The sequence below is a fragment of the Mirounga angustirostris genome, unplaced genomic scaffold, assembly GCF_029215605.1.
Source record: "Mirounga angustirostris isolate CCGP_5_RB_7025 unplaced genomic scaffold, mMirAng1.0.hap1 SCAF_5, whole genome shotgun sequence".
Lineage (NCBI taxonomy): Eukaryota > Metazoa > Chordata > Mammalia > Carnivora > Phocidae > Mirounga > Mirounga angustirostris.
In genome coordinates this window covers 93812136-93837306 of record NW_026991713.1, presented here as the reverse complement: position 1 = coordinate 93837306, position 25171 = coordinate 93812136, and the positions used below count along the sequence as shown (strand labels likewise).

At 38.7% G+C, this 25171-nt stretch overlaps 1 protein-coding gene across 1 annotated transcript; it reads left to right on the top strand.

Annotated features, from left to right (window-relative positions):
* Positions 1-5116: 5116 nt before the first annotated feature.
* On the top strand, positions 5117-15161 carry TMEM52B (transmembrane protein 52B). Its single transcript, XM_045869786.2, has 6 exons — positions 5117-5323; positions 7182-7331; positions 9729-9772; positions 11585-11623; positions 12147-12313; positions 13650-15161. The coding sequence occupies exons 1-6, from the start codon at positions 5117-5119 to the stop codon at positions 13889-13891; spliced, it is 849 nt and encodes a 282-aa protein (XP_045725742.2). The 3' UTR covers positions 13892-15161.
* Positions 15162-25171: the final 10010 nt, after the last annotated feature.

Sequence of the window (25171 nt, the reverse complement as noted above, 5' to 3'; positions counted from 1 at the left end):
GTCAAGGACTTCTGCAAAGTAAAAATCTGTGAGCTCCTGCTAGAGTGTTTAAATAGCTACTGCTATTTAATAGAAGAATGACTCAATCATTGGTAGGAGGAAGAAGAGGCTTTGCTTCATACTGGTAAGTTGGCTGACGCAAATTCTTGGTTTATGTCTATTGCAGGTGGGGAAAGTGGTGATTCTGCTAGTATTTCAGGATGTTTCAATAAGTAATTTATGAAAGGGAAAACTATTTTCTGTGAGCATTAGAGGATAGGCATTTGTATTCACTCTTCAGATAAGGAAACTGAAACTCAAAAGAGTAAGTCACACTAAATTTGTAGAAGACTCTGCATTTAAACCAGATTACTTGATTCCAGTGTCCATATTTGTTTACTTCACTGTAGCAGACTATCTCTATACCGTGGCTTTCATAAGTCTCACATTTTCCTTTTTAATTTTGACTGTTTAAGTTAAATAAGCAGAAGATTAGAAATTCTGGAGTTAATCACATGTGACTCATCTCCAGCCATGGTGACCTGGGTAATTAAGAACTTAATTAGGAGTGCTATTTCATACAGTGGCAGTATAACATAGCAGCAGAAATTTGGAGCCAGATGGAGCTAGTTTCAAATCTTTCCTTTGCTAGTACCTTAGTCTATAATCTTGGGGATTTACTTAATACTCTGAACTTATGTCTTTGTCTATAAATTGGGACATTGCAATGTCCACTGGATAATGTTGGTAATGTTGCTATCTGGATTCATATGAAATATTGTTTCAAAATGCTAAGTATTCTACTTCAAACATGAGAACTCAATAAATGATAGTTATTAATAGTAGTAGTAGTAATATTCAGCACAATTGAATTGCCCATCAAAGGATACATTTTACACATAAATGACTGGAGTCTCAAAGACTTCAGTGAGCTCCCCATAAGGATGCTTATATGAATTCGTTGATAGAATTCTCACCTATTTTCCCTCTACAACCTCCTAACCAGAGAAGAAATATCTCATTGCAGTTATACATGCTTTTTTTTTTTTTTTTAAATATTATGTATTAGAGATATTTTCTGAAGTATTCATGGGCAAAAGATATGATATCTGGAATTTGCTTTAAACTACGTGAGGAAAAAAAATAAAAGGAGGGGATACGTTAAAGAACATTGGAAAAAAATACATACAAATAAAATATCTAGGAAGCTATTAAGAAAAATCACTGATACTGACAGTCTACTTAGGATTCCATTTCCTTCCTCCTTCCTGGATTACTTGTATTCCCTTTTCCTGCGCAGGATATCTGAGAACAAATTGAAAATAGTTCACCTGTCATTTAAAGTTTTACTCTATGGGGCACCTGGGTGGCTCAGCCTATTAAGCATCAGACTATTGATTTCAGTTCAGGTCCATGATCTCAGGATAATAATCTCAGGGTCATGAGACCGAGCCCCGTGTCAGGCTCTGCCCTAAGTGTGGAGCCTGCTTAAAGATTCTCTCTCCTTCTCCCTCTGCCCCTCTGCTAGCTTGTGCTCTGTCTCTAAAAGAAGAAAGAAAGAAAGAAAGAAGAAAGAAAGAAAGAAAGAAAGAAAGAAAGAAAGAAAGAAAGAAAGAAAGAAAGAAAGAAAGAAAAGATTTTAAAAAATTAAATGTAGTTTTACTCTATGATACAGTTCACAAAAAAAGCTCAGCCTGTAATATATCCTAGTCAAACCAGCTTGTAACAAATCAATGCTACTTACCTTTATCACTGAAGCCCCACCCCACCTCCCTTGACTGTGAGTGCCAGGAAGCAAGATTGCTTCCTGCATTCACCATGCTGAATTTCACATAAATAGAATCTCAGTAAAGTATTTTTATTTTTATTTTTATTTATTTCTTTTTAAGGATTTTATTTATTTATTTGTCAGAGAGAGAGAGAGAAGAGTGAGCACAAGCACGGGGAGAGACAGGCAGAGGGAGAAACAGGCTCTCGGCTGAGCAAGGAGCCCAACGTGGGACTTGATCCCAGGACCCTGGGATCATGACCTGAGCTGAAGGCAGACGCTTAACCAACTGAGCCACCCAGGCATCCCAGGAAAGTGCTTTTAATAATGAATTAATAAATACTGAAATCATGTCACAATGAAGAGGACATTTTATAATTCTCCACAGTGACTCAATTATTTTGTATGCCATCAATATTCTAGTGATAAAGAAGTGATACAGAAGCACACTTGTTGACATGAAACATTTTTTTCTTGTGAGCTCATCACTTACTAGTAACCTTTTATGGATTATCCTACGAAGGATTGTCTTGGAAGGATGCATGTTACTATATAGCTAAAACACCCAAGGATACAAACAGCACTAGAAAAAACTACTTTCTTTAGAGAAGGTCTAAGATTGAGCTAGATCTCTCAGACTTCAGTTATTCACCTTCATACCCCACCCATGAAACCCAGGAGAGCATAATCATCCATTGTCCTTTTGGGTCCACACTCATAAGAAACTCACTAAACAGTCCAGGACCTGGTGATGAGCTCTACAAATCCTGTACTCCCTACAAATACAATTCATTTTTTTTTCTTTAAAAAATCCTCTGTACTCAACATCTACAGGTAGGATTGCCAACAATTTTTACTCCCTCATTTTATATACTCTAATAGTGCACTCTATTGATTTTCAATTCCATTAAAATTATTCCAACTCTCCAACCAAATTATAAGCTCTTTAGAAGTAAAAAATAGATCCCCTTCTATTAATAAAAACTAATTCTTTCCTATCACCCTGGCATACCATATCAATTGTAATGTTCTTTAATATCTTGTAAATAGCAAACAGTTAACACTTGAGATTCTTAGCTATTAAGACATCACCAGAATAAGCTGGGTTTTAAAATACAAAGAAATTTAAGGAAAATATGTCTTAGTTCTTTATTTTGAGAATGTGGAGCTAAAGCCCAAAAAATGAAGTGATTTACTGAACATCTCTTTTCTATCTGATGTTAGATAAGAACTCAGCTCACTATTCTTATCCAATTAAAAACTCTGTACTCATTAAACTATAATTCCTGTGATACTTAGTTTTATGTGTCAACTTGTCTGGGCCATGGGGCACCCAGATATTTGGTCAAATATTTTTCTGAGTTTCTCTGAGAATGTTTTTGGATGATATTAACATTTTAATCAGTAGGGTAATGTTTTCCCTCCATAATGAGAGTGGGCCTCATTTAATCAGTTGAAGGCCTAGAACAAAGACACTAATCTTGCTTCAAATAAGAAAATATTCTCCAGCAGACAGCCTGTGGGCTGGAACTTCATCATTCGTTCTCTTGGGACTCGAGCCAGCTGGTCCACATTACAGATTTGGACTTGCCAGTCTATAATTGCATGAGTCAGTTCCTTATAATAAATCTTTCTCTATAAATATGCACATCCTATTGGTTCTGTTTTTCTGGAGAACCCTGACTATTATAGCTCTCCATTCTTTCTTTCTCCCAGTTCCTGGAAACCACCATTCTATTTTATGTTTCTATGAATTTGACTACTCTAGGTATCTCATATAAGTGGAAACATACAATACTTGTCCTTTTGTATCTGGCTTATTTCACTTAACATAGTGTCTTCAAGGTTTATCCACGCTGTAGCATGTATCAGAATTCCCTTTATTTTTAAGGCTAAATAATATTCCATTGTGTGTATATACCACATTTTGTTTATCCATTCATCCATTGATGGACATTTGTATTTCTTCTGTTTTTAAAGATCCATGGGATAATTTCTATAATCCTGATGTAGCAGATAGCTGGAAAAGTTTCACAGACTAAGTGGTTCTCATTATCCCTGCCTCCTGATGTTCATGCCCTTGTGTAATCTTCTCCACTTGAGTGTGGGTTGGTATCTGTGGCTTGGAATGTGGCAAAGGTGATGGAACATATATGATCCATATATGTGATTATGTAAGGTATAGTGCCTATCTTGCTAAAGGTTCTCTCCCTCCTTTCTGCTTCTCTGGCCAGATTTAAAGAAACAAGCATACACAAATCCTATAGCCACAAAGAAATGAATTCCTGCCTGACATAGCTTGGAAGTATATCCTTCCCCAGTTGAGCCTTCTGATGAGAACACAGCCCAACAGACATCTTGACTGCAGCCCATAAGACCCTAAACAGAGGACCCAACTAAACAGTTTTTATACTTCTGATCCACAGGCACTGTGAAATAAACAAAAATGTGTGTCGTTTTACATTGTTACTCATATAATTTGTGGTAATGTGTTAGAGGGCATATAAAACTAATAATCCTGTGATAAACTTAATCCTTCTGTTTTGTTAAATGTCCTTAAATCTAATCCTGACTGTCAATACCTCTGAGGTTGTCACTCAATGCTTACACTGCAATCTTGAATCATAAGATAGAGGGAATTCCTAGTGGAGAAGTTGCAAGATGGAACTAATCTCTTCTGCTTTATTATCTATTTTTGAAGCCATGGGTATGGCCTAACTCATTGCTCAACACTTTATAACTCATGCTTGATGACTCACAGTAAGTGTTGTCCTGGCATCTATTTCACTGAGGCACAGAAAGGAAAGGAATTCTTGGTTGGTCACCTGATGTAGACAAGGTCAAAAGGAGAATAGTCAAAGGGGCCAGAAATAAGTAATTTTTTTAGCTTCACTTGTTACAGGTTTTGTATAACAATTTCCTGAGGCATAGGTGAAAAGGCCTATGTACATGCACCCTCCATTGGTTCCACTCCAAGTCCTTAACAACCTGGGTATAAGCTAATGATTCACAAACTTAATGGAAGTACAACAAGATTGTGTAGGATTGAAATGAGGTCATTCCCCTCTACCTCAGCTACCTGCCTTCCAGTGTATACCATCTTCAGTCTTCCTACAGGGATCTTCTTTCCTCTGTCATCGTTCCTGATATGGAGGCTTTGACAGGGACTGAACTCAGCACTAAAATTGCCACAAGGCATAATCACTTTCATTAGGATAAACAAGAAGTTCTACTTCTTCAAGGAATAATCCAGTGAGAACAACAACAACAAAAAATATCAGTAGTAATTCTAAGAAAGAAAAGTAACAAGGAGGTCATTAACAGAATCCCATTTTGTTCAAACCTGTTAGAAAGCTGGAGGGCAAAAAGATGACGGCAATCACATGCAGGAAAGTGCGATGGGGAAAAATCATGTTAATTGACAAACCTGTTCATGCAGGTTTGGCTGGTATGATTGGGAGAAGAGATGGCCAGAACAGCAAGAGGAAATATTCAAGAATTGGAATACCAGGAAAGCTAAAACATGGTCATGGTAATAATACACCAAGAGGACATCAGTTATTCAGCATATTGAAGGTGAAGGTCATTGGCAAAACTGAATGGAAATCAAGATAATCCTAGTTAATGCTTATAAAATACTTGTTACATCAGGACAATTATATGCATTTCACATACATGAACTTACTTAATCTCTGTAAGTTTATGAAGTAACATTATTATTATTACCCCATTCTGAGAGAATGAAACTGACCCAACAGAGATATAATAACTTTCCCAAGATTGCACAGCTAATAAGTGACAAAGCAAATAAATAAATAAATAAAAATAAGTGACAAAGCAAGTATTTAATCCCAGATAAGCTAGCTGGATTCTTAGCCATGATGCTCTACTGTGTCTCTGACAAGAGAAAGGTCAGGGAAAGATTAGTGATGCTACCATATACAGGCCACTCTAAGTAGAAATATTCTAATCGAAATGCCTTCATATCTCCAATGGTATTTTTTTCTATGAAACAACATGTAGGGCAGGTCAAGTGAGCATTCCTCTTCTGTTTTATAAATGGGAAAATTAAGGCTTGGAGAAACCACAAATAATTTAGTGGAGGGCCAGGATTTTTCTGCTCTCTTTGTCCTATGAAATACCTCCCACCTTGTCAATTTTTCTGCTGAAATTTGAAAAATACTCTTCATCTTATTTCTATCTTCCTTTCTAAAAAAATAATGTAGTGCTCATTTAGTTTTGGAACTTAATGATGTCTAATCACCAGTATCATATTAGGCTTTTCTGTCACTATTTGATTCCCTTAGTTAACAGGAAAAAAAGATTATATTCTCTATGCTGATACCATATTTTAAAGCTGTGTGAGGAGTCTTTGAATCAATCCCACCCAACAGTTGCCCTCAACAATCACTCAGTAAAAGTAAAATTAGACTTTCAGCATTAGATATGATCTGAAAGGTGGTTTTATTCAATTCTTATGAAATAGAATCATCAACTGATGCCTAATTTTCTTATGAAATACTTTGTATTTTTAAAAAAAATTTTGAAGTACTTTGTATTAAGTAAAAAATTACTGACTTAAGAATAAATCGTTTATACAACATTCACTCGTTCCTGTAGAGATGTTTCTTTACGAATATTCTCTTTCCACGTGTGCTTATTTTTACACTGACCTTAGATTTTATTTAAAAGAGAGGGAGAGAACCCTAGAGACCCATAGATCTTGGAACCCAGTTTATTCTCTATTTTTTGGAACCCAGTTTAAAAAAATGTGATGTGTGTCTGTCTGACTTATGTGTTTCAAAAAGAACTGAAGTCAAGGTAGAGGGGACCTGCTTTCCTCAAAGATGGGAGTGCTTTCCGGTCCATTTGTTAACCTCTCAATCCTACTGCAATGGTTACGAATAAATGACCCAGAACCAGGAGAGTTGATTATCAACATAGAGAAGGGGAGGGTTTCAAAGAGCAAGAGAGGAGGGCTTATTACGTGGAGAGGGGAGTGGATGGTGATTGGCAGTTATTCAACAGTCCCCCTGAAGTGCTGCAGTAAAGGACCAAGAGTATTACTCCTTTTTTGATGGAGATGAGAGAACTTGTTTGGTCACCAGCAATTCACCGTTGAGCCTCCTCAAGTCAAGTTTCTCACCACTGCCTAGAAAAATACCTAACTCTGAGGACTGAATATGTCCTCCCTGAATGTTTTCCTTTTGGGGGCAGTGGGGGAAAGTTAAAGACATATAGAAAGGATTGCTAGTAGAAGGAAAGGAAAGAAGGCCAAAGGAAGCAAATGTGGAGACCGGAACAACAGAATAGACATAGAGAAAGAAGCCAGGATGAAAGGGGAGAGAAAGACCACAGAAAATAAAAGCCCAAAGGAGTAAGAGGAAAAGAGAGAGCGAAAGCTTTATTGCTGAGAAAAATTTGTCTCCTTAAGTCCTCCAGGTCAAGAAGTCAGACCAACACAGAGCATGGAAAGGAGGCAACAGACATGGACATGCCGTACCTGATCCTGGAGAAGCAGTTCAGCCCCATGGGGGTGCAAACCCGGGCTGTGACTGTCTCTGCCCTGGTATATTGCATCCAGGTGAGTTGCAAAAATGCAAAAATAAAACTTTTGTTTGTTTGGTTGTTTCTCAGATAAACCAACTCTCAGAAGAACCTTGGGGGAAATGATTGAGGGGAAAGACATGTATTGAACCAAAGAGGTAGTGGGGAAAAGCATAACTAGAATGTTTCCTTAGTGTTATCGGGTTACATGGCCCATGTGTGGCCGATGGCATCAGTGAGATGGGGGGACAGATTAGGGTAACTATATACACATGCAGGATAGCTATGGTAATTTAGAAATGCCACTTATCTATATTTCTCTCTTTTAGCATCCTGTCACTCATCCCTCAAAATCCTAAATAATCAAAATGAATTACATAATTCCCCTAAACGGAGTTTCCACATAAGCCCTGGTACAATTCTAGCAGCTTAGGTGCCTCCAGATCAGAAATAAGGTAAAAGAGGGAAAATTCTTGAAAAATACTTCCAACCTTTTATTTCTCCCTACCAAAAATCAGAAGCCCCTGTAACTTGTTAGCTGAGAAAAGGGTCATTAGATTGAGGATTCTGGACAACTGTCAAGGGGAAATTTACATAGCTATGAACACTAGTAAAGAGGAAAAGCAGGGGCACCTGGGTGGCTCAGTCAATTAAGTGTCCAACCCTTGATCTCAACTCAGGTCATGATCTCAGCGTTGTGAGTTCAAGCCCAGCGTGTTGAGTTCCATGCTGGGTGTAGAGCTTACTTTAAAAGAAAAAAAAAAAGAAGAAGAAGAAAAACAAGCAACTGGCTAGTATCATATTCCTGTACATCTCTTAGTAGAGAATGGACTGCTTGTTTTGCTTTCTATATCCCAGTTAAATTATTGTCTGTAAATCCATTTCTTCTTCTTGTATTTTCCTTTTGCTTCCTGTTCTTTTCCTTGCCCTTCACTTTCTTTCTCTTTTCTTTTTTTTCTCTTTTTTGGCAATAGTCACAAAAAGAAGTATTTTATCTGTTTAGCACTTTAAGCTTCTCTTATCTTTAGTCAGAAAAGAAAAACAAAGAACCAGAGCTGGGTTGAGGAAGTACACACTTTGTCATCCTTAGTGATCAACCATTTAAAATTTTTTTTTTTTAAGATTTTATTTATTTGCGAGAGAGAGAATGAGAGACAGAGAGCATGAGAGGGGGGAGGGTCAGAGGGAGAAGCAGACTCCCTGCCGAGCAGGGAGCCCGATGCGGGACTCGATCCCGGGACTCCAGGATCATGACCTGAGCCGAAGGCAGTCGCTTAACCAACTGAGCCACCCAGGCACCCAGTGATCAACCATTTTAAATTAAAAAGAAAAAAAATAAAGCTTCTCAGATGTTGTCTGCAGAGGACAGCTCTTTAGTCCTTTTACAAATCCTTTTCACCTGCTATGTCATGAGTTTGAGTGTCCCCTCTCCCTCCCATAAACTCTCAATAAGTACAAATATCTGTCCCTTGTGGGGGAACTTTGTGGTTTTTGTTGATGATTTCCTGAGAATATTAAGTCATTCAATTTACTGGAAGTGAGATGCAATTTCTAAACAGAAGCTTCTCTATGTGAAGGAAAAAGTCAACTGAAATACCAGGTAAAAGAAGGAGTAGAAGCTTTCATTATCAGTAGCAGAAGGGACTTGATAGCAATATCAAGGAGTTGTTAGAGCAGATTTAGCCCTTGTTCTACTAATTCATTCAACACATATATATGATAGAGTTTGATTTGAATTCTGGCTACATCAATAGGAGCATGCAGTTGGCCATGTTAACTTAAACCCCTTTGCCTCCGTCATGTAATCTTTCAAAATAAGGCTAAATATACCCACCTACATGAATTTTGTGATGAAATGTTATGACATATTGAAAATTCTTAGCAGCCTGACTGGCATATAGTAGCTATTAAATAAATAAAATTGTTCCTCTCCTTTTTCTCCTTTTTTTGTATGGTGTGTTATTGATGAGTTAAGGGAATAAAAAAGAGGAGTGGGGTAGAATTCAATTTGTTGCTGGGAAAGAATTAAGATGGTGATAACAATATCCTGAGGGACAGATCAGGACATTTCTAGGACAAATTGATTTAAATGCTGCTTCTGCCTCCCACTCACAAAAGTTGTAATGCTTACCCACCACCAAAAAAAAAAAAAAACCCAAAACAAAAAAACAAAACAAAACAAAAAAACAAAACAAACAACCCCCCCCCCCAGATTAGATATTTGCTTTTCCAGTGTCTCCCACTTCAAATATAATAATCAACAGGCATGGGAGCAATGAAAACAGTCCTAAACATGGCTGACCCTATGACCTTGTCCTCATATTGTCCCGGCTCTCACCAAGTAAACAGAGCAGAGTCATGAGGAATGATTGGTAGACTGCTGAGCAGAGCAGACGAGACATTTCCCTGTCTGAGACTATTTCCCTTCTTACAGCTTCCCCTGATAAGATGTGAGGAGAACTGCGTGAATCCTGAACAGTAAGTATCTGAGACCAAACTGGGAAGAAGGAGAAACAGACAAAAACAGTACCCAAAACAGGGTCAAGAGGTCATTAAATATCTGTGACTTCCCTTTATCTTTACTTAAATGGACATCAACCCACTAATCTCACAGATGGGTCATACAAAAATAAAGACATGCCCTCGTGTCATCCTAAGTACTTAAAATAACATCCCTCAAGGCATTTTTTCCAAGGCTTATCTTCCCATTAAAACAATGGAATTAATCCATTTTATATTAATTTTTTATAATTAATATAAAATATATAGTTTTATATTAATTAATATAAAAACAATTTATATAGTCACAGAAATTTGCAAAAGTGTTTCTTTTCCATGCTTCTCAGTGACTCATCAGGACAGACTGGATTTAAAATCTCATCCCGGGCAGATACGTTTGGGTAATTCCAAAGTAGCATCACCATCTGAAATATGATGAGCATTTTCCGTATTTTAGGGCATGTCAATACTTAGTGCAGACTTCATTCAGCTGTCACTTTGATGCTGTTATCCCTTAATCTAAACCTATCACAATTAGGTCTTACACAGACACAGAGGACATAAAAGGGGAAGAGATTCATTCCACTTGGAGGTAAATTATTAAGAAAGCAGGGCCAGTTGGAACAAAACACTTGCTCAGCCTGAAGGAAAACACATATTTAGCCATGGGAAGGGTTATTCAATAGCCAAGACTGTTAAACCCAGGGGAAATGGTGGCGGCCTTGGTTGCTTGTCACACTGTCTGAGGTTTTAGACACCTACTACTCAGGAAGAATCACTTTTAACAGAATCAGAATCACTAACACTATAGAACTAGAAGAGGTTTTAAATAAATGGAGAATGTGAGAAACCTACAGGAGACATTGTTTATTGAAAAAGCAAATCGTATATTCTACAACTGTGCAACCAAAGAGAGGATGTAGAAGAAAATTTCAATAGGTTTCAATAGCTCAATATATCAGAAAGTATCATTAAATTTGTTCATCTTCAAACATAAATATTTCCTTCCTCTCCCCTTCCTACTCCTGCGCTTACCCCATACTCCTTCTTCCTTGCAATCCATATTTTTGTCATCTCTATAGAGAAAATTCAGTTACTTTAACTTTCAACATGGTGAAGTTGGTTTCTATATTTTTCCTCCTTCTTATTTGGCTTCAGTGGGTGTATATATTAGTTTTGATATTGGATGTGAAAGTTCAGGGTTTTTTTTCATGGTGAGAATTTTTATGGTTTAATGGTGACCCTTTTCGCAACAATTTGCAAAACATAAGTTACAAACTTCATTGTATTGCTTTCATGCTTATAACTGAAATTTTCTTTATGTTTAAATTTTATTGAACTCAAATATATACACACACACACACACAAACCTTAACTTTCCTACCCATTTTCAAACTTTGTAAACTTACATTCCAAATTCTTTCTTGGTAATTGTCATCGTAAGTGTTTACTGTGGTCATGGTTATTTTTTCTATTAACACCATTTTCATAATCACTAGTCTGTCTTATAATGATTTACAAAATTATTTACCCAATGTCATCTGTAGTACTAAACACTTTAAGGCATCCCATTTTGCAACAGATTCTGCTGGCTATATTGAAGTTAGAATAACTTGTTATATGTTAACTAATTGGAATTAAAACTCAAACTTAAAAAAATATATGTAAGTTGTGATGCTTTTGTTATAACAAGGTAGCAAATTATATTGTAACTCATATTCCTGATTCTGGAACTACAACAGGCACCGACTATGTTTTTATTGCAAAAAAAACTTTATTCTTTCTCCATAGTTGCCTGACCACAGATTGGGTGCATCTCTGGTACATATGGTAAGTTTCAGCTATCATACGCAGAAAGACATTTCAAAGGAACTTTATTTTTCTCAAGGGCATTCATTTTTAGTTTTTTAGTTTTTAAATATATTGACAGCAGGAAAAAAATGTATGAGACAGCCAGCCTACTTACCTAGCATCTCATGAGTAAAGTTTCTTTACCTCATCATTAACTATGTGACAATATGCCAGGATTTCCTATTTCAATACCATCTCCTCAGCCATCAAAAGGTTATTGTGTATTTTGTCAGGATCAGCTCTAGAAATTTCTAGAGAGGAGAATATAAAGTAGAAAGCAGACCCTCCAAACCACATTAGATCTCTTACTGTTTTAATGAACTGATGTAGTCTTGCCGACAAAATAAGTATGCATGTGAAGTGAAAGTGTTGAAATTAAAGTCTTATGATTATTGTGCAAAATAGTCAAAGTCAAAAATGTAGACACTGAAGACCAGTTACGGCCAGGGCTGGGAAACACACCAGATCACAGAGCTTTCTCTGGGGGGTGGTCTTCTTGCAGGTTGCTGGTGGTAATTGGAGCACTGCTTCTTCTGTGCGGCCTGACTTCTGCGTGCTTCCGCTGCTGTCTGAGTTGCCAGCAAAATGGGGAAGATGAGGGCCGGCCTCCCTATGAAGTGACAGTCATAGCTTTTGATCATGATAGCACTCTCCAGAGCACTATCACTTGTGAGTACTCTGACATTATAACCTGAAAGGGGGTTTAAAAGGATGATCAGGGAGGCGCGTGGGTGGCTCAGTGGGTTAACTGTCTGCCTTCCACTCAGGTCATGACCCTAGAATCCTGGGATCAAGCCCCTCATCAGGCTCCCTGTTCAGCGGGGAGCCTGCTTCTCCCTCTCCTGCTCCCCCTGCTTGTGTTCCCTCTCTCGCTATTTCTCTTTCTGTCAAATAAATAAATAAAATTAAGGGGAAAAAAGGATGATTGGGGGCCCTTTGGTGGTTCAGTCAATTAAGTGTCAGACTCTTGATCTCAGCTCAGGTCTTGATCTCAGGGTTGTGAGTTCAAGCCCTTTACTGGGTTCCACGCTGAGTGAGGAACCTACTAAAAAAAAAAAAAAAAAGACAAGTAAAAGAATGATCAGGATGATGAAACAATATAGCAACATGGATTGAATAGTATTAAAGATTCTAGAACTCAGGGTTGTTTTAATTTCCAGAAACCTGATGGTGTGGTGACCTGGGCTCTCACTGATGCTGTGTTCTCAAATACTGGTCTAATGATAGAGTGAAGAAAGAAGTAGAATGTTGGAGAAAATATTGGAAATGTCTTATAGGAAGAATTACCCAGTTTATAAAGCTATTTTGATAAAACTATTTTAAGCTCTGGGTGTATCCCTTTTTCAAAAATGTCTTGGATTTTGTGAGAACCTGTATTTTTTATTACCTATATATTATTTTACATCTTTGAAGAGATTAGTCATGTGTACTTGCAATTCTTTGTTCTGTAGTGTATCTGCTGATACACTTATATGTTAGCCTAACATCACCTTGATGATTATAAAACACTTTCCTTTATGTCCTTCTGTTCTCTTCTTCATATTATATTCTTTCCTGAAATGGGAGAAGAAAGACTAGTCAGAACAGCAGGTGGCACAACATTGTGAAATTTCTTTTGAAGAGAGACTACATTGCTGTTCACCTTTCCTGTCTCACTTACTGCCCTTTGAAAAAAGATAAGTAAGACAGAAATAAATATTTCTAAGGAGTCTGCATTATCAGTGGGTTGGTGTAAAGGGTCCCAAGTCCGTAAAAGGGAAGGACAATGTTGTCAGACATGGGGACACAATTTAGATTAGTTGAGGACCCCAGAGAAGAAAGTATCTTCCAGCAGAGTGAAGTTGGTTTCCAAACAAGGTTCACAGCATTTTCATAACATTTTGTGGCCGAGAGTGGCAATGGTTTGGACACTTGCTAAAAATGAAGGGAAATTAAGTGTGTTGTAAGTCCCTGATTTCTGAAGATGTCACATTTACTTTAATTCTATTCCTTCTTTCCTCCCTAGCCCTGCAGTCAATATTTGGCCCTGCAGCTCGAAGAATCCTGGCTGTGGCTCACTCCCACAGCCCCCTCGGCCAATTGCCCTCCTCTTTGGACACCCTCCCAGGGTATGAAGAAGCTCTTCACATGAGTCGCTTCACCGTTGCAAGGTGTGGACAGAAAGCACCTGATCTACCCCCAGTGCCAGAAGAGAAGCAGGTGCCCCCAGTGGACGAGTCTCCTCGAGTGGAACACTCTTCAAACTGATGGGAATTCTGGTTTTATAAATGGGGTGGGGGTTTCCCCAGAGTTGCTAGAGACAGACAAATGAAACTTTTTTTCCCAACTTCTGGAAGATTTAGGATGACAAGTAAACATTATTCATTGGAAAGGATGGGTTCCAACTCTTCATTTCCAGCCACATCTATTTTCTAAGATGGAATTGCTCTAATTGGGAACTCCAATTCCTCATCCAGTGGCCAAAATTTGCAACTAACCTCTAGCAATGCTGGTTATTACTGAACCAAGAAAGCATCAAAAGTATGTTGAATTCCTTTAGCTATTGAGTTTCTTTACGCATAGGATACTGCAAGTGGTTTTTCTTTCTGCCAGCTATAACACAACAACAGATCGTAATACACTCGAGGAGAAAGACAAGAGCGTAGGCACAACCCACAGACAATGCACCGAAGTCATGAATTCTTCCTCTTGAGAGAACATTCACTTTTATGCCAAATGACAATGATACTCTTGGACATCATGTAATACCTAAGTGGATATCCAGGATCCATCCTTGCAGATATGGGCTAAGAGAACACATTATAGCATCAAGGTGCCAAATATCAAGGTCTTTCTTTCACTCTGGTCCTACCCACTAGCAGTATGAGAAACTGCATAGAGTGCAGTAACAGTTTCTATTCATTTTCCAGCTCCTCTGCCTAGCAAACACATGTGCGCACACACACGCGCGTGCACGCATACACATGCATATGCAGTCTTTTCTGAGTCTAGAAGAAGAGCATCGCTTTGCTTTTCTCTTTCTGGCTTTGACCACTTAAAGCCAGATGTCTTGAGTGACACGTTCGAGTGGGGTGGCCTTCACTGCCACCTAGTGGAGCCATGGTAGAAATGGCTGTGCGCACGCCTCTCCAGTTCCTGGAGCAACTGAACTCAGCCTAGAAGGGATCCTGACCTGGGACACCATCCTGCCGTGTAGCGCTAGGCTGTGCACCTGACGTACTACTGGACAATTGAGGAAGTGAAGTGTATCAGGGGAAAATGACTTGCCAGTCACCTTAGATAAATCATTGAAAATCTGTAAAGCAGTTTTCCCACCGGTAAAATAGGGGCTAATAAAACCTCCAAGGATTGTTATGAGAATCAAATAAACTAAATATAAATGACAAGAATTGTAAAGTATTACGCACACATATTTGATACTCTTACTATTGACATCAAATTTTCACCCTTTTGCTAAGATCCTACTGAGAATTATGTTCTCATTTGTCCTTTTGCCAGTCATCCTGTTGTTATCATTAAGTCGCACCGAAAGTCACTTTATTTCATCAATAAAGATTTGTTGATTGAGGTTAACAACTAAAGATATGTGATTCCTTTTAAAATGGTCTGTATAGAGGTAAGGAATATTTGAGAAAACACGTTTATTTGGCAATTAGCGTCAGCACTCATAGAGACGTATACCCAGGGAATGGCTGATTACTATAGCACCTCATTAAATACATTCTTGGAATGCTTCCTCAGCCCAAGGGGGAAAATGTTCTAACTGAGGATAAGCTGCTAGTGATCTGAATTTATCCTGAGTCATTTATCAAATTGCCTCTGGAAATTGTTAAGATGCATGAATTGTTAATAGACCCTTGTTTTGCCACTGCCAAATGAATCACTTCATTACCACACATTCCATAAAATATTCTAGGCTTCTTTTTCCTTCAAGATACCGCAGTACTGAAGCAGTTAAAACATCATCTGGTAGAAAAAGATCTTGGAAGAAATCCTCCTATGAAATCCTCCTACAAGTGCCTTATTCTAAAGAGATCTCTCAGCCCCACCTCTCCCCTCCGCCTCTCCCTCTCCTCAGACGCATGGATACTTGCATTCCTGTAATCCTCCCATTTTGTCAGAATATTAGCCGCCATTTGGCTTCACCTCTTTCTCTATTCAATCGAAGGTCGCTGTTAATCAGTGCAATCACTTTCACCACTGTTCTCAATTTTTTTAAATGTTTTTTTACTTTCTTTACACCTATCCTTCAAACTTTAAACATCGGTTCAGTGAAGCTGATTTGTCCCCACAGCCTATGCCGCTGAGCTGCAGAAAACTCTCAGCTCTACTAAGAGAGGTCATGACAAGGTCATGGTCCCCAACACCACCTGAACCACCTGCCATTTCTTCTAGAGTTTCTTTTGTAATTCTCCTACTCCTTTTATTAGTTATTCAAATTTCAGTGGCTCTTGGGGTGTGTGGATGGCTCCGTTAAGCAACTGCCTTGTGATTTTGGCTCAGGCCATGCTCTCAGGGTAGTGAGATTGAGCAGTGCCTCGGGCTCTGTGCAGAGTCTGCTTGTCCCTCTCCCTCCCTCCACTTGCACTCTCTCTCTCTCTCTAAATAAATAAATAAATAAAATCTTAAAAAATTTTTTTCAGTGGCTCCCTTTCAACCCCATGCCCCGTCACCCACTCATTAATTCTAGGCAGGGGACTTGTCCTCCTCATTCAGAAAGGAAATCAAGCCTTCAGGTAACTTCCTACCCCAAAGCTATAAGCTCCTGCAGACCAGCACCTGCTCTTACTCCTTCTTTCCAGTCTCATTGAAATAGATGTCCTTCCTCCTCAATATAATACTTCTAATTAGGTTTTGCACTACATTGATTCAACAGTTTCTGTGTTCAAAAGGTATTGTTTAAAAAATTATCTGCCAGGAATAGTGCAGAGGCAGCTGGGGGTAAAAGAGTGGGCAAGACAGTCAGGGACTCTGACTCATGGTCCTCACAGACCTCAAGAAAAAGTAAAAAATAAAATGATAACAATCATGAATAGCGCAGAGAACCCTTGGAAAAGGCAGAGTGAAGGAAGAACAATTTCAAAGACTAGGGAAAGTTTGCTAAGTTTGAGGAGCTGAACAAAGAGTAGCTGATCCTAGTAAGCTAAAGAGAGAACTGCAGCAAATGGGGTCAGAGGGGAAAGGAGTCTTGGGGGCAAGGAGTCTACACTGTATTTTACATGCATTGAGAAACCATTGAAAATTATACAGTAAGTCACTTGATGCAATTTGAATTTTTTTTAAGATTTTACTTATTCATTTGACAGAGGGAGAGAGAGAGAGAGCACGCACAAGCAGGGGGAGTGGCAGGCAGAGGGAGAGGGAGAAGCAGGCTCCCCACCAAGCAGGGAGCTCAACATGGGGCTTGATCCCAGGACCTTGGGATCATGACCTAAGCCGAAGGCAGATGCTTAACTGACTGAGCCACCCTGGCACCCCCAATGCAATTTGAATTTTGAGGCAATGACTCTTGATGCTATAGAAGAATGGACTGGAATAGGACAAGTATGAAAGCATGAAGACTAGATGGGAGATATTGAGGAAGAGTAGACAAGAGGTGATTGTGGCTAGGAATTGCGATTGTGGATAGTCCATGACTGTGGACTAACATGGTGATGTTAGAAGTGGAAATAGAGATAAATGTAGGAATTTGAAAGGTGTGTTGGGGATAGAATCATCCACATTTGCTGATGGATTGAGTTGAGAAATGTAGTAAGGGAAAGGAATGAAAAATGACTCCTTGATCATTGACCTGAGCCAATGCATGGAAGGTGTAGCTGTTGATTAGGATTAGGGAAGGTGTAGTTGTCTGTTGATTAGGGAAGAATGTGCAAGACCAGATTTAGGGGAAAATTCAAGATAGTGATTTCGAAAATGGGGAAAAGGCATTTCATGACAAAATATATACCAAGTTAATCTAAGGTAATGCCGACTTCACTAAAGCAGCAAAAAAGTTCAGATGTGCCAGTGGGAAAAATCAAAGTTTTCCTTGAGATTAAATGATGAAATTCTCAATTTGTAAAGAAGAAAAGAAGAAGAAGTTCTGTATTAGGCCTTCATAATTTACAATATTTATAAAAGAATCCACTGGAAATGGCTGAGATTACTGGATTTTCCTATCTGGGATAGTGGGGCCTGAAGAGGAAGATACAAGTTTAGAAGCCCATTAAGTTAAAATGTCCATTTATATTGTGGAAATAATTCCAAATGGAATTGGGAAGCCCTGAAAGGGGAGCTCTCAAGCATGTACCCCTCATTGTAGCCTACATAACCAGCAGGAATAAGGAAGATAAGAATTATTTTAATAAGGGATGACATTATATCTCCTGATTTTTTAGAAAAGGAAGGAAGATCCCTCCCTGCTCCAGCAACAACACATTAACCACTGCTTGCAAACAATGAGACACCTCTACAACTTCAAACTCTTACTGTCCCTATAAACTTGTTCAAACAACCATTCCCAGTTTCCTCCTAAAACCTAATAAAAGCTGACCTTCCCTTTGTCTTTTTGGACCTACCTATGGTTCACCATAGCTTCCTGTTCTGAATTGTAATTCCTCCTCTGTTCCCAAATAAACTCACTTTTTTTTTTTTACTTAAATAAAACTCTCTTTGCTATGTTTAAACTTAATAATATACAGTTGACCCTTGAACACCAGTTGGAATTGTGTGGATCCACTTATGCATGGATTTTTTTGATACAGTGTAATACTATAAATGTATTTTTGCTTCCTTATGATTTTCTTAATAATGCTTTTTTTCTCTAGCTCACTTTATTGTAAGAATACAGCATATTATATATATACACAGAAATAGAAAATACATATTAATCAACTGTTTATGTTATTGATAAGGCTTCCAGTTAATAGTAGGCTATTAGTAATTAAGTTTTGAGGGAGTCAAAAGTTATACATGGATTTTTGACTGCATGGAGATCAGCACCCCTAACCCTTCCCCCCCTCATTGTTCAAGGGTCAACTGTTTATGGGTATAAATAAGGTAATTAGTTCCCCATCCTTACCATCCTCCTTCTTCTTCCTTTTTCTTATTCTTTAATTGTTTACTTTCTACTGGCTTCCTTCCTTTGTTATATAGTAGTTTAGTATAAATTATGTATTGGGAAATGTGGGAGCATGGAATTAAAGAAAAACGTCATATTGTTAAGGCTTAAATTAAATAATTCAGATACTGAACTTGAAGACAATGAGGACTACTTTCTTTTTAATTAATTTATTTTTTATTATGTTAAGTTAGTCACCAAACAGTACATCATTCGTTTTTGATGTAGTGTTCCATGATTCATTGTTTGCGTATAACACCCAGTGCTCCATGCAATACATGCCCTCCTTAATCCCATCACTGGGCTAACCTATCCACCTCACCTCCCTCCCCTCTGAAAACCTCAGTTTGTTTCTCAGAGTCTATAGTCTCTCGTGGTTCGTCTCCCCATCCGATTCCCCCCCTTCATTTTTCCCTTCCTTCTCTTAATGTCCTCCATGCTATTTATGTTCCACAAATAAGTGAAACCATATGATAATTGACTATCTCTGCTTGACTTATTTCACTTAACATAATCTCCTCTAGTCCCAGCCATATTGATATAAAAGTTGGGTATTCATCCTTTCTGATGGCTGAGTAATATTCCATTGTATATATGGACCACATCTTCTTTATCCACTCATCTGTTGAAGGACATATCTGCCCTTTCCACAGTTTGGCTATCGTGGACATTGCTGCTATGAACATTGGAGTACATATGGCTCTTCTTTTCACTACATCTGTGTCTTTAGGGTAAATACCCAGGAGTGCAATTGCTGGGTCATAGGGTAGCTCTATTTTTAATTTTTTGAGGCACCTCCACACTGTTTTCCAAAGTGGCTGTACCAACTTGCATTCCCACCATCAGTGTAAGAGGGTTCCCCTTTCTCCACAACCTCTCCAACATTTGTTGTTTCTTGCCTTGTCCATTTTGGCCGTTCTAACTGGTGTAAGGTGGTCTCTCAATGTGGGTTTGATCTGAATTTCCCTGATGGCTAATGATGATGAACATTTTTTCATGTGTCTGTTAGCCATTTGTATGTCTTCTTCGGAGAAGTAGTCTATTCATGTCTTCTGCCCATTTTTTGACTTGATTATTTGTTTTTTGGGTGTTGAGTTTGAGAAGTTCTTTATAGATCTTGGATACCAGCCCTTTATCTGTAGATATTTGCAAATATCTTCTCCCATTCTGTGGGTTGCCTCTTTGTTTTGTTGACTGTGTCCTTTCCTGTGCAGAAGCTTTTTATCTTGATGAAGGCCCAAAAGTTCATTTTTGCTTTTGTTTCACTAGCCTTGGAGATGTATCTTGAAAGAAGTTGCTGTGGCCAATGTCAAAGAGGTTACTGCCTATGTTCTCCTCTAGGATTTTGATGGCTTCCTGTCTCACATTGAGGTCTTTCATCCATTTTGAGTTTATCTTTGTGTATGGTGTTAGAGAATGGTTGAGTTTCATTCTTCTGTATATAACTGTCCAATTTTCCCAGCACCATTTATTGAAGAGACTGTTTTTTTTCCATTGCATGTTTTTTCCTGCTTTGTCAAAGATTATTTGACCATAGAGTTGAGGGTCCATATCTGGATTCTCTATTCAGTTCCATTGGTCTATATGTCTGTTTTTGTGCCAGTACCATGCTGTCTTGGTGATCACTGCTTTGTAATATAGCTTGAAATCGGGCAACGTGATGTTCCCAGCTTTGTTTTTCTTTTTTCAGCATTTCCTTGGCAATTCAGGGTCTCTTCTGATTCCACACAAATTTTAGGATTGTTTGTTCCAGCACTTTGAAAAATGTCATTGGAATTTTGATTGGGATGACACTGAGGGTATAGATTGCTCTGGGCAGCATAGACATTTTAACAATGTTATTCTTCCGATCCATGAGCATGGAATGTTTTTCCATCTTTTTGTGTCTTCTTCAATTTTTTTTCATGAGTGTTTTGTAGTTCCTAGAGTTTAGATCCTTTACCTCTTTGGTTAGGTTTATTCCAAGGCATCTTATGGTTTTTGGTGCTATTGTAAATGGAATTGTTTCTGTCTCTTTCTACAGTTGCATTGTTAGTGTATAAGAAAGCAACCGATTTCTGTGCATTGATTTTGTATCCTGCCACATTACTGAATTGCTGTATGAGTTCTAGTAATTTGGGGGTGGAGTCTTTTGGGTTTTCCACATAAAGTATCATGTCATCTGCGAAGAGAGAATTTGACTTCTTCTTTGCCAATCTGAATACACTTTATTTCTTTTTGTTGTCTGATTGCTGTTGCTAGGACTTCTAGTACTATGTTGAACAATAGTGGTGAGAGTGAGCATCCTTGACATGTTCCCGATCTTAAGGGAAAGGCTCTCAGCTTTTTCCCATTGAGAATGATATTCGCTGTGGGTTTTTCATAGATGGATTTTATGAACTTGAGGAATGTTCCCTCTATCCCTATACTCTGAAGAGTTTTAATCAGGAAAGGATGCTGTATTTTGTCAAATGCTTTTTCTGCATCAATTGAGAGGACCATATGGTTCTTCTCTCTCCTCTTATTACTGTGTTCTATCACATTGATTTGTGAATGTTGAACCACCCTTGCATCCCAGGAACATTTAATGTACTGTTGGATCCTATTAGCTAGGATCTTTTTATTTTTTAAAGATTTTATTTATTTATTTGAGACAGAGAGAATGAGAGACAGAGAGCATGAGAGGGAGGAGGGTCAGAGGGAGAAGCAGACTCCCTGCCGAGCAGGGAGCCCGATGCGGGACTCGATCCCGGGACTCCAGGATCATGACCTGAGCCGAAGGCAGTCGCTTAACTAACTGAGCCACCCAGGCGCCCCTTAGCTAGGATCTTGTTAAGAATTTTGGCATCCATATTCGTCAGGGATATTGGTCTGAAATTCTTCTTTTTGATGGGGTCTTTGCCTGGTTTGGGGATCAAGGTAATGCTGGCCTCATAGAATGAGTCTGGGAGCTTTCCTTCTGTTTTTTTTTTTTTTTTTTTTTTAAAGATTTTATTTATTTACTTGAGAGAGAGAATGAGAGACAGAGAGTATGAGAGGGAGGAGGGTCAGAGGGAGAAGCAGACTCCCTGCCGAGCAGGGAGCCCGACGCGGGACTCGATCCTGGGACTCCAGGATCATGACCTGAGCTAAAGGCAGTCGCTTAACCAACTGAGCCACCCAGGCGCCCCTTTCCTTCTGTTTCTATTTCTTGAAACAGCTTCAGGAGAATAGGTATTATTTCTTCTTTGAATGTTTGGTAGAATTCCCCAGGGAATTCATCAAGTCCTGGAGTCTTGTTTTTTGGGAGGTTTTTGATCACTGCTTCAATCTTGTTACTGGTTATTGGTCTATTCAGGTTATCCATTTCTTCCTGTTTCAGTCTTGGTAGTTTATAGGTTTCCAGGAATGCATCCGTTTCTTCCAGGTTACTTAATTTATTAGCATATAGTTGTTGATAAAAATTTCTGAGAATTGTTTCTATTTCCTTGGTGTTAGTCGTGATTTCTCCCCTTTCATTCATAATTTTATTAATTTGTGTCTTTTCTTTTTCTTTTGGATAGTCTGGCCAGTGGTTTATCGATCTTATTCATTCTTTTAAAGAACCAGCTTCCTGTTTTGTTGATCTGCTCTACTGTGTTTCTGGTTTCTAATTCATTGATCTCTGCTCTAATCGTAATTATTTCTCTTCTCCTGCTTGGTTTAGGCTTTATTTGTTGTTCTTTCTCCAGTTCTTTAAGGTGTAAAGTTAGTTTGTGTATTAGGGATTTTTCTATTTTTCTGAGTGAGGCTTGGATGGCTATGTATTTCCCCCTTAAGACCACCTTTGCAATATCCCATAGGTTCTGGACCAATGTGTTTTTGTTCTCATTGGTTTCCATGAATTGTTTAAGTTCTTCTGTGATTTCCTGGTTGACCCAAACATTCTTTTTTTTTTTTTAATATTTTATTTATTGATTTGACAGAGAGAGACACAGCAATAGAAGGAACACATGCAGGGGGAGTGGGAGAGGGAGAAGCAGGCTTCCCACTGAGCAGGGAGCTCAATGCGGGTCTTGATTCCAGGACCCTGGGATCATGACCTGAGCAGAAGGCAGATGCTTAATGACTGAACCACCCAGGCACTTCTGACCCAAACATTCTTGAGCAGGATGGTCTTTAGCTTCTAAGTGTTTGAAGTTCTTCCAAAAATTTTCTTGTGATTGAGTTCCAGTTTCAAAGCATTGTGTTCTAAGAATATGCAGGGAATAATCTCAATCTTTTGGTATTGGTTGAGACCCGATTTGTAACCTGGTATGTGGTCTATTCTGGAGAAAGATCCATGTGCGCTTGAGAAGAATAAGTATTCTGTTGTTTCAGGGTGGAATGTTCTGTATATATCTATGAGGTCCATCTGGTCCAGTGTATCATTCAAAGCTCTTGTTTCTTTGTAGATTTTCTGCTTAGATGATCTGTCTATTGCTGAGAATTGAGTGTTGAGGTCTCCTACTATTAACATATTATCATCAATATGTCTCTTTATTTTGGTTAACAGTTGGCTTATGTAGTTGGCTGCTCCCATGTTGGGGGTGTAGATATTTACAATAGTTAGATCTTCTTGTTGGATAGACCCTTTAAGAATAATATAGTGTCCTTCTGTATCTCTAACTACAGTCTTTAACTTAAAATCTAATTTGTCTGATATGAGAATTGTTACCCCAGCTTTCTTTTGAGGTCCATTGGTATGAAAGATGGATCTCCATCCCTTCACTTTCAGTCTGGATGTATCTTTAGGTTCAAAATGAGACTCTTGTAGACAGGATATGGAGGGGCCCTGTCTTTTTATCCAACCTGCAACCCTGTGCTGTTTTATGGGAGCATTTAGGCCATTCACATTGAGAGTGATTATTGAAAGATATGAATTTTTTGTCATCATGTTGCCTGTGAAGTCCTTGTTTCTGTAGATTGTCTCTGTAAATTTCTGTTCTATATAACTCTTGGGGTCTTTCTCCTTTTATAAAAACCCCCCTTAATATTTCTTGCAGGGCTGACTTACTGGTCACATATTATTTCAGTTTCTACTGGTCCTGGAAGCTCTGTATCTCTCCATCCATTCTAAATGACAGCCTTGCCAGGTAAAGTATTCTTGGCTGCATGTTCTTCTCATTTAGTACCCTGAATATGTCTTGCCAGGCCTTTCTGGCTTGCCAGGTCTCTGTGGATAGGTCTGATGTTATTCTGATGTTCCTCCCTCTGTACATAAGGAATCTCTTCCCCCTAACTGCCCTTAAGATGGTTTCCTTGGTTCTAAGATTTGAGAGTTTTACTATTATATGCCGGGTCATTGGTCTGTTCTCCTTGATCTTGGGAGGGGTCCTCTCTGCCTCTAGGACACGAATGCTTGTTTCATTCCCCAGATTAAGGAAGTTCTCAGCTATGATTTGCTCAGACATATCTTCTAGTCCTCTCTCTCTCTCTATGTCCACACCCTCAGGGATCCCAATAATTCTGACATTGGAATGTTTCATGGCATCATTTATTTCTCTAATTCTGTCTTCATGGATTTTAAGCTGTTTGTTCTAGGCCTCCTCCTGTTTCTTCTTTTCCATCAGTTTTTCTTCTAGATCACTAATTCTTTCTTTTGCCTCTTTTACCCTAGCTATTAGAGAATCTAGTTTACACTGCATCTCATTTATAGCATTTTTAAGTTCGGCCTGATTAGCTCTCATTTCTGCCCTTAGAGAATCTGTGTTGCCATTAATGTTTTTCTCCAGCCTAGCTATTGTCTTCTTAACTGTTACCCTGAAGTCTATTTCTGACATCTTGCTTATATCCATATCCATTAGGTCTGAGAGAGGCCATTGTCTCTAGGTCTTTTCTTTGTTGGGAGTTCCTCCTCCTAATCATTCTGTTGAGTTGTGGTTGAGGGGATGTACAGTTGAAAATATCAACCACAATCCAGGCAAGGTGCACCCTCTCGACTGATGATCCTATGCCCCCGTAGAGATCCAGATGTATAATCTTACATCTCAGGCTGATTTTGTGGGTGTTCAGAGTGGCTTGGTAGATATCTAGATAAATTCAGGGGACCGGTTGAAACGGAGTTCCCTACTCCTTTGCCATCTTGTGCTGTGATCTCATGACAACAAGGGACAAAACCTGGATGGGAGCTGAAGAGGTTCTGGCTCCAAAGCCCAAATTCTTGACTCGACCAGACCAGGGCTGCAGGCAGGGAAGTTGGAAGAAAACAGAAAGGTTTTGCAAACCACTTTGGTGAGGTGCATGGGTCTTAATGATTCAGGTGTCAGAAAACTGTCCCAGGCAGGTAAGTTGTTGGGCTTTGATGGATTGACCATTAAGAGGTCCTTCCCCAGAGATGTGTTACAAAGAGCCACTTCTGAACGCACATCTCATCCTTGCAGGAAAGAGCTGGAATGCTCTACTTAATGTTTTATTAGTGGGAGAGTTTTGTTTTTTGGGTTTTTTGGGGG